Raw genomic sequence first — 15732 nt, forward strand, 5'->3', positions numbered from 1 at the left:
CAACGCCAAAAACCACCAGATGTAGAAACACGACTTAGGTATCCGTAACAACCCTGCTAATAACCAAATTGACAATGATACAGACCAGCCATACAAGTCCTGTAAGCCATACGCTCTCGCTCTCGCTCATGCAATGCTGTGTTCGTTCTGTGGATGGTCCTGCCAGCTTACATATATTCAGACTCCGTGTAAAGATATGCTATGTTTCCTTATGCTTCGGCTCTCACAACCTTTAGTTGCCTTGATCGCTTCACCTTGCGCTGCTCCTCAGTTGCAACAACAAGTTTGCGACGCACAACTTCTTGCTTGGCCCAGTTGTTGGCTGACAAGCGAGCACGAGCGATGAAACGCGCCATGACAAGGAAGGTCTTGAGAGTAGGTTTTGTGTTGGAGGTGGCAGCTGTCGTGTGGCTGGGTAGAGAGAGAGCCTTCTTGTTGCCAAGGAGATTTGTGCGGATGTCTTCAAGCTCACGCAGTTGAGCTTTATTGCTGTGCGGTTGTCAGTATAAATCGAGTCAATCACGAGACAAAGAAACTTACCATGCATTGGCAACATCGAGTTGCAGCTGGAGGAACTTCTTCGCGTACGCGGCATCAGCCCGAAGAGAGGCCTCACGCTGGAAACGGGCCTGCATCCACTCCATCTGCATCACCATGCCTCGCAACTCCTTTCTGTGACGCTCGTCGGCACTCTCAGCAGCCCTGATCACTGTCTCGAGAGCCTGGTCAGCTCCCTCGATGGTGGTGTCCAGAGCCTTGCGGTCAACAGCGCTTCGCCGGTCGGAAGCTCCGTTTCTAGCGGCGACTGCTGTGGCCTTGATGCGCTCAAGATCTTTCTGTAGTTTCTCTGCGCTCATGCGAAATGCTGCCCGTTCGCTGCGTGCTCGCTCTAGCTTGCGTCGAAGAGAAGCTTCGGAGGCGGCAAGGCTCTCGATGAGTTCCTGTTGCTGAAGAACATCATGCTCCAGGTTCTCCATCTCGGCCTTATTCTTCCTCAGTTGGCGGTCATGTTTGCCAAGATCAGGCTGTACTGTGGCCAAGGCGTTGCGTTCACGCTCTGTCTTATCTAGTTGATGCTTCATGCGACGAAGAGCACGCTCATGCTGTACTGCTGTCTCCTCGGCTTGAGCTCTTGCCTCCTCGAGAACCTCCTCGAGTACTATCTTCTGATCCTCAAGATCGTTCAATTGGCGCTGGAAATCCTGAGACGACTGTATCGCTCTGCGCTCGGCATCACGGTTCTTGGATCTGAGATCCTGTATTGACTTTTGGGCTGTGGAGAGCTGACTTCTGAGCTCTGTGACCTCTGACTTACGACCAGAATCGCTAGCGGAAGATTTCGGAGACACAATGAGGCGAGAGACTTCAGTCTCATGAACTTGGCGCTCGAGGTCGGCAATCTGTCGCTTCAGACCTTTGACGACATCACGGTGGGCAGATTCTTTCTGTAGGAACTCTAGCTCCTTTTGACGAGCTGTAGTGAGGTCCTTGCGGATCATAGATAGCTCGCTATTACCCTCGAAGTTGGTAGGGATTTGACGAGTATTCAGCTGGGCTTCATAGTCCTCGATCCGACGCTCAAGCTCACGAATCGTGCGCCGAGCAGCAGCGATATCATGACTGTCTGTTGAGGACGATTGTCGTAGCTTGGCCTGTAGCTGAAGAATCTCCTGCCCCAGACGTTCTTCCTCCTCGGCAGCTTTCTCGATTTCATCTTCCAGCGTCTTTTCAATCGCATCACGCTGCTCAACGAGAGCCTTGTTCTCATCCCTGAGGCGTCGTACTTCATTATCAAGTTTGAGTTTGGCCGTGCGGAGGTCAAGTCTCTCTTGATCAACACGAAGGGTTTCATTGTCGTAGAATTTCGTTCGGCGGAGTTCCCCATCAAGTTCATCCCGCTCTGCCTTGACTTCAGCCAGGGAGGAGCTGACAGAATGCAGTTCAGCAGTGATCTTGGCAACTTGGTCTTGAAGAGACTGCTTCTCCTTGGAGAGCTTGTCTAACTGAGAGTTTGCGTCTGAAAGCTGCCACTTCAATCGTGTCATCGATTCCGTCGACTGCTGAGCATCTTGCTCTGAAGTAGCAATAGCGGCCTGGGCTGCCTCGGCTCGTTGACGCCATGTCTTAAGCTCTTCCTTGAGGTCATCAATCTCAAACTGGGCGGCTTCTGACGAACCGGCCTTCTGGCGCAACAATCTCAGCTGCTCCTTGAGATTCTCAACCTCAATATTCGCAGCCTCTGATGCATTGGCACGCTGTCGCAAAGCTCGGAGTTGCTCTTTGAGTTCATCAATCTCTTGACTAGCAGCATCGGACGAGCCAGCTCGTTGACGGAAAGCCTTGAGTTGTTCTTTCAGGCCCTCCACCTCGAGACTGGCACCTTCATGGAGATCCGCTCTTTTGCGTGCCTCCCGAAGCTGTTCCCTGAGATCGTCAATCTCCTTGCTGAGGGCTTGTGTTGATGCTGCTTGGGATGAATTGGTGCGTTGTCGTAGAGACTTGAGCTGTTCTCTCAAATCTTCGCATTCTCGCTTAGCAGCCTCGGCTTCATAGTGTCCGGCGTTTTGTTCTTCATCCAGTGTTGTTTGCAGAACATCCACCTCATCCTCCAAGGCAGCAACTCTTCGGACTTGTGTCTGGTGCTCGATCTGTGTCTGTCGTAACTCGTCACGAACGGTGGAAAGTTCATTGCGTAGATTTGTTAATAACGTCTGTCGAGTTTCAAGGGCATCCTGAAGGTCTTCAATCTGTCGTGAGAGGATTCCTTCTTCGCTCCTGTGTCGTTCATTCTCGCTTTGAATAGCTGCTTGCAACTTTGACTCCTTATCCGAGAGTGTGCCTTCGGCTTCCCTGAGGCGATCGATGGTTCTTTGCAAACCTGCTGCCTTTTCTTCGGCGCGATTTCGTTCTGATTCAAGATTTTGCTTCTCAGTTTCCCATTTCTCGCTGTCGTTATCATAAAGATTGTCTTTTTCGCGGATTTCTGCCTGAAGATCTGAAATTTCGTCGTTGAGGCGATCCATCTCCGCTTTGTATTGACCACGGATATCCTTTTCAATTTCAAGCGCATGCTCTCTCTCTTCCGCTAGACCATCCTCAAGATCTTGGACTTCCTTTTCTAGCTTCTGGACATCCTTCTGGAGGGACCTGGACTCCGTTGCAAGTGCATCGTGCCGGCTTTGAAGTACGTTCTTTTCGTCAGTTCGAGCTTGGAGGTCGGCCTCAAGCTGCTCGATTCTGGTTGATAGAGAATTTCGTTCCCGATCGAACCTTTCGTGGTTCTTCTTGAGCTCCTTGACGGTAGACTGCAGGGAATTGTTTTCCTGCGTTACCTTATGATGCTCCTTCTCCAGAGTAGCATAGTCTTGGCCAGCTTGATCCAGTTCCTCTTGCAACCGAGCAACCTTCTCTTCGATCTGACGAGAAAGTCCTTTTGTCACCACTGACTTGTTAGCCATATCATCTTGAAGCTCTTCGAGATCGTGCTCGGCTCGCTCTTTCTCAGCTACAGCGTCCTCCATCTTGGCTTTCGCATCCTCAACTTGCCCCTCGAGACGGCGGATATTGTGCTCGAGGTCTTGGATGGTGTCTTTGGCATCGTCCAGCTCATCGTTGTGTTGGGCTTTCTCCTCCAATGCCAGCATTTTTCGTTGAGCGTCCTTGGTTTTCTCTTCCGCCTCTGATACAGCATCTCTGAGGGCTTCCATTTGTTCCTTCAGGTCCTCGAGCTCGTCTTCACGCTCCGTGAGTTGCTGATCCTTCTCCCGGACGTCAGCCTCGAGATCTCCGATGTCATCCTGCAGCTTTTCGACCTGGTCACTGTTCCCTTTCTGTTGTTGTAGCTGTTGCTGGAGGTCTTCGATATCTGCTTCGCGATCTTCTAATATGCGCTGCAGCTTCTCAACTTCGGCCTGATTACTCTGGTTGGCGTATTTCCGCTTAGCCTTTTCTTGTACTTCTAGCATTTGCTGCCGATAGCTCTCCAAGTCCTTCTCAGCGGTCGTCAAGTGCTTTTTGTATCGGTGAAGTTCTCTTTGCATGGTGACTTTGTCGACCTTAAGTTCGGTGTTCTCCTTGAGGGCAGCTTCGCTAAAGCCAGGCCCAGCCTTTCGGAGCGCCTCTTCGAGGAAATGAATCTTGAGCTTCAGTCCAAAATTCTCCTTTTCGATCCTATCAATCACATTCTCCTGCTCTCTTAGCGAAAGCTGATTACCATCCTGGAGGGGTCCCTTATCACCGCCTCTCCTTCGGGGAACAGCCAACGGGGTTGAGGCAGCGCTACTGGTATCGACCTCGGGAATGGTATTCTCCATATAAGACTGATTACGCGACCCTAGGTAGATGGACGTGTCGCCACGGGGGACGGGAGTCAGGTCACCTTCGTCGATCTTGTCTAGTGCCGGTGTGTTTGGTACCGCGGTGCCATTTTCTTTGCCATAGCGTCGCACACTATTTCTTGTTGCTGATTTAAGTAAGGGTGTGAATTCGGCACCTCCAACGCTGGGAGGAAGGTTTCGGCGGTCGGCCAAGGGCCCTCTCTGGCGCGGGGTGCGAAGATTAATGCCGTTAGAGCGACCATTGCGGAGTTGTTGTAGGAGATTGCCCTCTTTTGGAGGTGACTGAAAGGATGCTTCTTGTGTTATATCGGCAAAGTCGGGCTGTCCGAGGTAGGTCGCATCCCCAATGTTTGTTCGCGGGGTGTCGAGCGCGCCGCCGCCAAAGTCGGGCATGATGGCGGTCGTTGCGTGGGTGGTTTAAAGTTTAGAAATGCCGTGTATTAGAGACACAATGCATGATATGTAAACAGTTTAAAACGCTCTGCAATTTAGAGCAATCAAGTCTTGCGAAGGGCGTCTCTGGGTGTGTTTGTCGTTAGTGATAAGAGAAGAAATCGTGATTAAGAAGTCGTAAAGATGTGTAGGTAAGGTAGTAGTAGGTAGCGTCGAATTGTAGCGTGCTATCTTACCGCTGTAAGTCGGGCGAGAAAGACCCAGACGCTCTTACCACGCGCGTTTTTGTTTACTTTGGTATCCATTTCCGGCCTAGAGTCAAAACAAATCGCAGCCAATTGCCGCCAGTTGTTGATATCCAATCATATCCAATCAATCGTTCGAATGACTCAGCATTGCTCACTACGGCCATAACCCCGCTAATGTTCTTCACCCTAACGTACATAGGTACCCCAGACCTACCCAACGATGATAACATCGGTTGAAAGAATGAGGCGATAGGTTGATGAGCACTAAGAGGGGAGAAAGCGTGACATGTTGAATACGGTTGATCGGCAAACTCCAGTGAAACAGCGGAACAACGGATTCACAGCGACAGCCCGATCAGCAAAAGATCTCACATTCATACCTACAGTGACTGCCTTCTCCGTACACCACCAACCTCCAACCTCCAACCTGAACTCACCACTCACACCACACCGCATCACAATTCTTACTATAATCGACTGCCTGCCTCATCGAGAGGCCCGCCATGTTCTTTTCCCAAGTACCAGACGAGATAATTCAACATTTGCTCTATTATATCCCCCCAGAAGACAACCTCTCTAATTTCCAACTTGTCTCACATCGCCTAAGGCATCTGGCTAATGAACCGCTTCTGTGGAAATATCATTGTCGAAGCAATTTTAGATTCTGGCACCCCGAGCACAACCTGCGGCGTCGTTTAAAGGGTAGGGCGTCTGATACGCCGTGGAAGAAATTATTCATCTTACGGAAGTTCCGCAATGAACAGCTCAAACGCCTCTTGGGCGAGATCCTTGTAACCAAAGTTGGCCGCCTAAAGCGATATGAAAAAGTTTGCCAACTTGGTTATGACGCCAAAGATTTTCTCCTCGAGCAGTGCAAAGCAGACGAGAATGCCGAAGATGTCTTGGCTCGACGGTGAGCAGCCTCATCGCTAATCTCCCGTTCGAATACTTATCCAGACCTTCTAGATATTACAGTCAGTCCCTGCTGGATAGTATCCACAGATCTATCGCCATTGATGAGTGGTACAACATTCAACTTGTGACCTCGACTCACAGTGGCCTACCACAGAGCCTTAGCCTTGAGCGCGCTCTTGGGGCGTTCGATTTATTCGTTCTGCACGACCAGCCCGGCGATTTGGACGATGTAAGTACTCCTCGTATGGCCAGGGGTCCCCCCGATTAACACTGCGTCAAGATTAGCGATATTCTTGATAATCTGGCAGCCGAGTTTCTTGAGACTCAACCAGACATTGGTGAAATGTCAACGCGACAAAAGGCACTGGAATTAAACCGATGGCTCCGAATGAATAACCTCACAGGTTTGCGGAATCCTGAGACAAGTTATCGAAATCTCAGAAATTGTCTCATCGGCCAAGCTCTGCGCCATGAAGATCACGACTCGATTCCTATCATCTCGAGCGCCATCTTTTGCTGCCTCGCTCAGCGCTTGGGTGTCGAAGCACAATGCTGCGCATTTCCAACTCATGTACATGCTATAGTGCTTGCAGAGAAAGGAAAAACTCTGGACAGCGCCCCTGTTGCAGAGGACCATGCACCTCCAGAGAGGATGTACTTAGATCCCTATGGCTCGAGTGAGGAGATCCCTCTGGCTGATTTACAGGCTTTGCTGTCACGTTTTGGCTGGCAGTCGAGCACCGATACCTTCTTGTCTCCCGTAAACCCTGTCGCCATTGCCATGCGGACAGCGCGCAATATCAGAGCCACTGCTGCCAGGGTGATTGGCGCCCATGAGCAGGCTGACCCCGAACTTACCAGACTCATCACCGGCAATGATCCAACCAATATCGAGGCTTCCCTCTACTCCGCACTCTGGGCGTCTCTTCTTCTTACACCAGTCGACTCCTTCGAATGGGACGAGGTTTTGGAGCCTTTCCTTAACCGATTTGCAAAGAGCTGGCACGTAGATGCCTGGCTTGTCGAGAAGTACATATTCCCTTTGTATGATCGCTTTGGCCCCTTTCGTGAGAGATTCATGAGGAACAATCCCCGTAGGTGGGAAGACCCTCATGAGGTTTTAGGTCTTGTAGATGAGTTTGATGAGGTTCCACCGCCGGTTTTCCACAGGAACAACGCGCGAACCCAAAACGTGCTCTACAAGATTGGGCAGGTCTTTAGACACCGACGATATGGCTGGATCGGTGCTGTTAATGGGTGGACCGACCAGGGTACGAGGCGTTTGCCCATGCCACACACCGTGGCTATTGACGAGACGCTGGACGATAACAGCGATACAGAATTACCTAACCGGGTGCGTCCCCGAAACCAAACATTTTACACATGCCTGTGAGTCGTCTAGAGCTCTAATCCTCATTTACAAGCTGACATATAACCATAGACGCACAATAGGCCCCGAGCGGCATGTTGTTGCAGAAGACAATATTGTGCTGATTCAGGATCCGAGAGAGGTCCCAGAATCTTTGTTTCCTCAGGCTGGGAAGTTCTTCAAGAGATTTGATGCTGAGACTTGTACCTTTGTGTCCAACATTACAGAGCAGTACCCGGACGATTAAAGGGTGTTAAGAATCTTTTCTTTTTGTGTTGGTTATGCCGATTTTTTCTTTTCGGAATGCATGCTTGGTGTTCGGAAGGCTCTATTTCGATGGACGGCGCCAGTCTCTCTTTAGAGGAGACCATGGTTCACAATATAGGTGATTTACGCAGCGAAAAGGTGTGCAAAGTATTGCTACAATAGAATTAGTTTCAATAGCATGAGTAAGTAGACTCCTCAAGTACTACTTATGTTCCAAACACTCTAAGCTCTTCATGACTTCAATAGGACGTTGAATCATCGCATCACGCCGCTTTGATTACTTCTTCCAAAACGCCCTTCTCGGCAAGCTTTTTCATCCACTTGTGTAGGGCAGGTCCATAGTCCTTTTTTCGGCCTTTTACTCGTTGCTCGTCATCGGAGATAGCCATCAATTCTGAGCGGTACTCGCCCATGGCAGCCTTGACGTCGACCACAAGCTCTTGGTGAAGCTCATAAGCACTCTGAGAGTCGAAACTCGAACGCTTAATCTTTTTCTGTAGAGCGTCTGGAACGTGTGCCCTCATGATATCTGCCTTGGTGAGGTTAAAATCGAACAGCCGCAACTTGTCTTCAATGTCCAGAGGAGGCTTCTCGGCAGAGATGAGGTCCTTGAATGCGGGAAGAGATTCTGTGTTCTTGTGCAGATACTGGAGAGATGCAGCGGCGTGGGCAATAGTTTGTGAGTAGGCAGTGAGTGGGCTCTGACAAAGAGCTAGAAGGTTGAAGGAGAGCTGACTCTCTTCATATTGAAGCATTCGGCCTTCGATCTGTGGTCTTGCCACACATGTCCAATCACCAGTATCAGGAACGCGATCTGATGGACGAAATTAGCCAAGCCCCCTGGAATAGTTGCAGAGAGCTTACCCAGCTTGTGAGGCTTATACTGGAGCCCATCTAACTCCCACACATAACCACCCGCGGGAACATATGCAATGAAATGATATCCATACTCTGCATTGGACCTCTTTCTTCGTGGAGGTACCCTCTTCCCTTTCTTTGCTGCAGTGCGCCTCTTACTTGTGCTGGTTTTCGCGTCTGACGCTTCGTTCTCCAGGCATAGATCAGCATTGAGATGGTCCATTCGACGCGTGAAAGAGTTGTGTATCGTGCGTATGAAGTTATTTTTGCTGATTTGATGGCCTCGTAGAGCAGTACTGAGGTCCTTGGTTGACTCCTTGAAAGCTCGCAGCTTTTCACCGAGGTCGATTCCTTCGACGTTCATAACAATGTTTAGCATGGCCACAGTCGCACATGCATTGCTTGTGGTCTATTCATAGTCAGAGAGGATATTTAAAGGTTTTCTGCTACCTACCTGATTCGCAAACCACACACCTGTTGCGTCTGGTTCTTCGGTCTCCTCTTCGAGCCCAGGTAGATACTGAAATAGAAAGACCAAACCGTATACCGGCTGTCTAAGAGATGTTAGTATATGCTGTGATATAAGAATTTGCTTATTGTAGTCTTACGGTAGAAGTGCAAGTGAATCTTGGTCAATGGTGAAGATCTCCTGAGCTTTGACATTGCAAACTCCCAAGTCTCGAAGAATGATGTTGAAGAAGGCTGGTTCTGACTCGAGCTCTACCCAGCCTTCCCACTCTTGAACATCCTTTAGTGACAGAGGAGCTAAAGCTTCGTCAAGGAGTTGGTCAGAATTTAGGCGATGGTTCAATTCGCTTGCTGCCTCACTGGCCTTGCGCTTCGGGTTTCTCCTGGGGCCACTCGTTGTGACTTGTGTAGTAATCTGCTGAGGAGGCTTGGAAGCTACACGAGTAGAACGACGCACAAAGGGCGCGTCTTCAAAAGAACCCCCGCCCCGAACATTGTCGTCAGCTTGCAGCTCGTTCGTCATGGTGGATCATTTATCGCCAGAGATGGAGTGGAAAATATTGCGAGTATCAAGATAGAATGCCCGACCCGAGTGGAAGTAATAAGAAGAAGAGAGGGATATGGTTATTTTGCGGCGATTTCATTGACAGGTAAGCCTTATTTTGAGACTTGGGTCTCTTTTTGATGTTTGTGCGTTGGATGCTTTACCTGCCAGAACAACAGAGCAGTGCATGCAAACTTCCGATGTAATCCATAGCCTTACAAATAGGTAGGTAGGTACCTAAGCAAAGAGGGGCTTCTAGAGCTGGCCTGGTGCGTGAGTGAAAGAAAAGAGCTCAAGCTATCATCATCGGAAGCTATCCGCCTCTGCTCTGACAACGGTATGCAGTGCTTAACAACGGAGAAGGTGGTGCGTCTACATATAAAGCACATTAGAGTCTTGATAACTTGTCTCTACAGGGGGGATTCCCAGACGTCGGGTAAATATATACCTGTGAGCTAGTAGAATTTGCTCTGTTGAGATATTGATTTCATCGTACGCTTTAAAAGAAGCTGTTATATGCTGCTGAAGATGAAGTTGATAATGAGCATAAAGACAGCAGAAGACAGCTTCATGCTGTAGCCAATAAGCATTCAGTTTACCTGGATTGTTAGCTCAAAACTACACCTAGCTAACAGCCAATCACTAACATGCATCAATATGTAAGGTACCTACTGTATCTACTTGTATGTTATTACTTTAGTACTAAGGTTTTCAACCGCAGAAGACGGTTAATAGTTGTAATAAAAGAAAACGCCTCTTTTTAAACCATCGTTTATCAAACCTTCTCTCCGGCCTAATCCATTCTGACCATCAATGTCCGAAAACGTTTGCAAGACCACCTCACCTCCCTCTGAAGCTTGCCTAGGTTCTAGGTAGCAGGTACCTAGGCGCCAACGCCAACTGGCCTGTAGGTAGGTATCCACTGTAGCTCCAATTCGCAGGGGCCAGTCGCGTCCACCCTCAGTCCAGCCAGAGTGGACGTGACGCAGTCCAAAGGAATTTCCATCATCCACCCGTGAAAACTACATTCACTTTAGTATCAAAACATTAACTGCGACAACCAATATCCAACCTTACACCTCACAACGCGCAACAATCAGTCGCCCCATCATCTACAGGCTGCGACTCGGTTCTCCTAATCATTGGTTTCTCTCTAGGCGCGTCTATTTCTCCGTAATGCGAATGCCATGAGCACATCGACTCCCCGCCTGCGGTCTGGGTTCCCAGCTACCCCAGCTACCGCTGCTCGACGACACAACAATCCACAGACTCCTAGCTCAGCAGGCTCACCGTCACACGGAAGGGGTTCTTCAGCGAGGTCACCTTCTCTCCCTCTTGCACCTGAGAAGACGCAGCCCCAGGTCGCCGTTAGCCAGCCTGTCATTCCTCTGACCGTTCTCGATGCCCCCCAACAACGTCTTTATGCATTTGGCGTCTACGTCTTGTTGTGGGCTTGGAAGTTCTATGACTGGCTTCAGGTGGTTGAAGATGGCGACTATTCCTGGCTCCTCTTCCTGAAATGGATCTTTATCGACTTTGTCTTCCTATTTGGTGTACCAGAATTGAGGATACCTTGGCTTGAGCTCTCCCAACCTGTTGTTATCGGCATGTTCATCTTACAAATGGCATTCAACTACATGCTCATGTTTAATATCCCTGTACGCTCTCGGTTATCATCACAATACTGAACAGCAAAACTAACCCACGTATAGATCCCACTGCATTCGTGGCTACTCGGCTTCTTCAAAGTTCTTTACGACCGTGAATTATCAGTTTCCGAGCATAATGTCAAAGTCTCGACCATTCTCAACAACCATTCCCTCATCATGGGAAAACAGATTATCAACATCTTGCCTGAAGGTTCTGCAATCCTCAATCCCGAAGCAGCTCCGTTCTGTCTGGGCACAAAGCCAAAGAACATCGCATCTCTGCCTATCTACTTTAATGCCACCATCCCGGCCGAAATCGAGCTGGTTCGTATTGACCTCGAAACGAACAAGGAAGAAATAATCAAGATTTCGAACCGGGAGGTCAACAGGGTAGCCAAGCAAATTCGAGAACATACCGCCGATCAGACTACGTCCGGTTTTCAGTGGGACTATCCGGTTAAGAAACCGGGTGTCTATCGACTTGGACGGGTTTTGGACGAGTATAAGCTAGAGGTTCAGCGCGCCACCAGGGATACATATGTGGTGCCTTGTCCTCAAGCTCGAATTCGAGCGTCTTCAGATCCTCAGCGCTGTATTCAAGAGCTGTCTGATCTCTCCCTCGACGTCTACGGGACTCCTCCTCTCAAGATTGTGTACAGTCGTACGATCAATGGCAAAGATCACAGCTTCCACTTCCAGAGTCTCCAGCCTGATGGATTCTCATCACCTCTTCTTACGGCTTCTTCCAGTCTTGTTCTGGAGAGCCAGGATGATGTATCTTGGGTGCGGCCTTCCAAGGTGACTGTTGGTCTTAACGAGTCTATGACTTCTGCTGGAGAGTGGGAGTACTCGATTGATGAGGTCCGCGATGCCTTCGACAATATTGTCAAATACGCCGATTTGGAAGAGGATGAGAAGGCCCGCTCAAAGGGTCTCAAGTACGGCTTCAAAGTCAAGGAGCGACCTAGAGCGAGCATGAATGGTTGCGACCTGCGTAATCCCTTCAAGGTTGCCAAAGGCCGTTCCGTCAGGCTTCCGGTAGACTTCTCTCTGACCGGCTCGAAAGATGATACATCCCACGAGGTCACGTGGGAGTTCTCACCCATCAACTCGCTCACCAACAGTGGTGAGCATGGCGATCAGGTCTCAATCGGAAACTACAACGCCAAGAACGCATTGGATAAGCCATTTGTTTCGGAGCCAGGTCTCTACACTCTAAAGACCGTGTCAAGCGGATCTTGCAAGGGTGAGGTCAAAGAGCCGTCTTCATGTCTTCTCCTGAACCCATTGGAGCCTTCGCTCTCGATTCGCTCAGAGGAGATCCCCGATAAATGTGCAGGTAACTCCATTGGACTGCGGGTGGACCTGGATCTCGTTGGAACACCGCCATTTGTTGTCCGGTACGACATCGTTACCAGTGACGGGCATATTGAGAAGCAGTCTCACCGCGTCTCTGGTCTGCGATCTCAGCTGGAGCTGGTGCCCAAGATGGCAGGTCACCACAGATACGTCTTCAAGTCCATTGATGACGCTGTTTATGACAACCTGCTTCTCACCGGCGAGGACAAGGTTTTGGAACAGGTCGTGAAGCCTGCCGCCTCAGCCAAAATCGCAAGTACCACCGGTGTTATCAATGCTTGTCTTGACTCGGAAGTTGAACTCGATGTCCTCCTTTATGGTGAGGCTCCCTTCAATCTGGAATGGGAGATCGTTCATGATGGTAAACGCAAGTCTGAGCGAGTCACCGGTCTTCAAGAGAATAGCTTCAGGATCAAGACCAACACCCTCCGTAAGGGAGGAGAGTATATTCTTGCGTTGAGCAGTGTCCAAGATAAGCGAGGCTGTAAAACTTTCCTTCAGGACCAAGTCAAGATCGCTGTACGACGCCAGCAACCAAGAGCCGCCTTTGGTTTTGTCGAGCATAAGCAGAAGATCATGGCTGTGGAAGATACTCACCTACGACTGCCCCTCCGTCTCGAAGGAGAACCTCCTTTCGAGATCAGCTACAGGAACCTCAACGGTAATGGCGAAGTGTTGACCAAGCGCGCCAACAACGCCAACGACAACCTGCTTGTCAAGTCGCAGGGCGTCTATGAATTGGTGGATGTGCGAGATAGCCAGTGCCCTGGGTCTGTCGTGCCAACAGCATCCCAATTCGAGGTGGGCTGGTTCCCTAGACCAGAGATCTCGATCGTGGAGTCTCCCAGCATCACTTCAGACGGCAACACCTTGGTCAAGCAAGACATATGTGAAGGAGATATTGACGGCTTCGAAGTCAATCTCAAAGGTAAGCAGCCAACAGTATTTAGCTCGAGATTCTCGCTGACTAGTTATAGGATCACCTCCTTATCATGTCGAATATGAGGTCACTCACAAGTCATTCCAAGGCGCAAAGGCATTCACGCGGAAGGATTTCGACGCCGCCCTCGCCAAGGCAGCCATTTCTATGGACACCACCAAGGCTGGTGACTACACCTACAAGTTCTCTGCTCTTGCCGATAATCTCTACAACAGCGATAAGAACTTCAGTCCTCTTACTGTTGCACAGCGCGTGAATGCCAAGCCTGCTGCCGGGTTTACAAAGCCAGGTCAGTCGTTCAAGTATTGCATGGAAGAGCAAGAACACGAGGACAAGATCCCGATCAAGCTTACGGGAGTTGCTCCCTTTTATGTCGAGGTTGAGATCAAGCACCAAGCTGGCTCACCCGCCGAGACGTATCGAATTCCGTCGATCGACTCAAACACGTATGGTATCAGGATTCCTCGTCAGCACCTCCGTCTTGGAGCCCAGCAGGTTCGCATTCGTACTGTTAGAGACGCTCGAGGCTGCCAGCGCAAGTACGAGATTGGAGGGCCCTCGGTGCAAATCCACCTCTACGAGGCGCCATCCATCTACCCTCTCGAGTCTCGACGTGACTATTGCGTTGGCGAGCGTATTGCATATACTCTATCTGGTACACCTCCGTTCGACATCTCATACGACTTCAACGGCCGATGGAATGCTAAGTCGCAAACGACCAACTTCCGCCGTATTGCGGAGAAGCCTGGCGATTTCATCATCACTAGCATCTCGGACAAGGCCAGCGAGTGCCGCGCTGCGGTAAACATCCCCAAGACTATCCACCCGCTGCCCAGTGTTCAGATCAGCCGTGGTAAGCAATCCCGCGTGGACATACACGAAGGCAACGAGGTGGATATTCTGTTTGAGTTCTGGGGCACGCCGCCATTCGAGTTCACCTACACACGCAGCTCCAACGCCAAGAAGGGCCAACGCAGTGTTGTCCTCGAAACAAGGCATGATGTGTCTTATGAACACAGCAAGGTGGTCAAGGCGAGCCAGGAGGGTACGTACGAGGTTGTTGCGATCAAGGACAAGTTCTGCTCGTTCTCGACTCAGCAGGTGGAGAAAAAACAAAGAAGCTAGAGCTCTTGAGACGGATCGAGAAATGATATGGGGGCAAAGATAGTTTGAAAATTTTGACGTTTTGGCTGTTTGATAGGCAATGAACGGATTGTACTGCCAGGGGCGAGGACGATCAACAACGAGGAGGGACACTGAGTTGTATATATGCATCTATACCATGGCATGGCGTTAAGTTAGGGTTAATCAGAGCAAGATTGAATAAGTAAGGCTTGTTACGTCCATTCAGAGAAAGGAGCACATGTCTCACAGAAGGAAGATAGCCTTCAGCCACAGGCTTTTACGTCTTCTTGTCGTCCGCCTCTACTAACACAGCATCCACATTATGCAATGAAGTTTTTCATCTTTCAGCACTGTTAAGCAGAAATAAGGGTTGAGTTTTGTTGTTTAGAGACAGGACCTTTTAAACTGTGGTTGCCTTAATACTCTCTCATCAAGAGCGATCTGTTCGAATGTGAAGATGAATCTCCCCCCTGCTCATGCATCAAGCCACAGAGTCCTTCGGAGTCTAGATGGATCAAAGCACTCGTCCGTCCAGCCATGCCAAAGAATTCACATCAGCGCCAGCACCAGCGCCTGTCCAGCCCCGTTCGTTCAGCATTAACACACACACACCCGCTGGCCGGTTCCAATATGTACATATTTGCCGGTAGATGGAATAAGCAATCGTTCCAGGCCTATATTCAACAACCTCGGGTCGAATCTCGAGCTTGTGGTGACATGCTCACCACCCTTCAGACGGGTGGGTGCCTTGCCGCCAAAAGTTCAACGGTTGCTTGGAGTCCTACGCACAATAAATAGTTCCCAGGCCCGCCAACCCGCTCGGACGTATCAGCAACTATCGATTGATGGAATGGCAGAGACAGGCATTGGCTATAGCACGGATACAGACAGAAGACGGTCGAGTCCTCAGACGATCACATTACATTACATGACATGACCTTGATGCCGACGTCATCTCTCATGTTATTTAGTGCCAAGACTGGTCCTGGCCTCCGTAGTGTCTTGTCTCGACCTTCTAGTCTGGAGCAGCGCAGTCTCGACTATTCCAAAGCCATGCCATGTCAAAGTATAACAGGGTCTGGGTGACAGGGGATAGAAATTGGATAGTTACATATGTACTGTAGTTACTCTACATCTCTACTCTTCAAGGCAAGAGGAATATTTACCTCCACGTTATCATTTAGACTAGGTAGGTCATCAACCCTCAAGTACAAGCGCAAGCACAAGCACAAGCTCAAGTGCATACCTAGGTCTGCTATT

At 49.8% G+C, this 15732-nt stretch overlaps 4 protein-coding genes across 4 annotated transcripts; 2 read left to right on the forward strand and 2 right to left on the reverse strand.

The window, feature by feature from the left end:
* Positions 1 to 209: 209 nt before the first annotated feature.
* FPRO_06312 (uncharacterized protein) lies at positions 210 to 4730 on the reverse strand (the record flags this gene model as incomplete). Its single annotated transcript, XM_031228788.1, has 2 exons — positions 210 to 489; positions 541 to 4730. The coding sequence occupies 2 exons, from the start codon at positions 4728 to 4730 to the stop codon at positions 210 to 212; spliced, it is 4470 nt and encodes a 1489-aa protein (XP_031079090.1).
* A 751-nt stretch (positions 4731 to 5481) lies between these two features.
* FPRO_06311 (uncharacterized protein) lies at positions 5482 to 7509 on the forward strand (the record flags this gene model as incomplete). Its single annotated transcript, XM_031228789.1, has 4 exons — positions 5482 to 5891; positions 5945 to 6122; positions 6174 to 7282; positions 7335 to 7509. The coding sequence occupies 4 exons, from the start codon at positions 5482 to 5484 to the stop codon at positions 7507 to 7509; spliced, it is 1872 nt and encodes a 623-aa protein (XP_031079091.1).
* A 283-nt stretch (positions 7510 to 7792) lies between these two features.
* Positions 7793 to 9378, reverse strand: FPRO_06310 (uncharacterized protein; the record flags this gene model as incomplete). The annotated part of the gene is made up of 4 exons (XM_031228790.1): positions 7793 to 8343; positions 8394 to 8796; positions 8842 to 8941; positions 8996 to 9378. 4 exons carry the CDS (start codon positions 9376 to 9378, stop codon positions 7793 to 7795), a joined length of 1437 nt encoding a protein of 478 aa, XP_031079092.1.
* Positions 9379 to 10586: 1208 nt separating this feature from the next.
* On the forward strand, positions 10587 to 14472 carry FPRO_06309 (related to nuclear pore membrane protein POM152; the record flags this gene model as incomplete). The annotated part of the gene is made up of 3 exons (XM_031228791.1): positions 10587 to 11057; positions 11112 to 13335; positions 13385 to 14472. 3 exons carry the CDS (start codon positions 10587 to 10589, stop codon positions 14470 to 14472), a joined length of 3783 nt encoding a protein of 1260 aa, XP_031079093.1.
* Between the last annotated feature and the right edge of the window lie 1260 nt (positions 14473 to 15732).

This window comes from Fusarium proliferatum (assembly GCF_900067095.1).
Source record: "Fusarium proliferatum ET1 genome assembly, contig: FPRO_scaffold003, whole genome shotgun sequence".
NCBI classification, from domain to species: domain Eukaryota; kingdom Fungi; phylum Ascomycota; class Sordariomycetes; order Hypocreales; family Nectriaceae; genus Fusarium; species Fusarium proliferatum.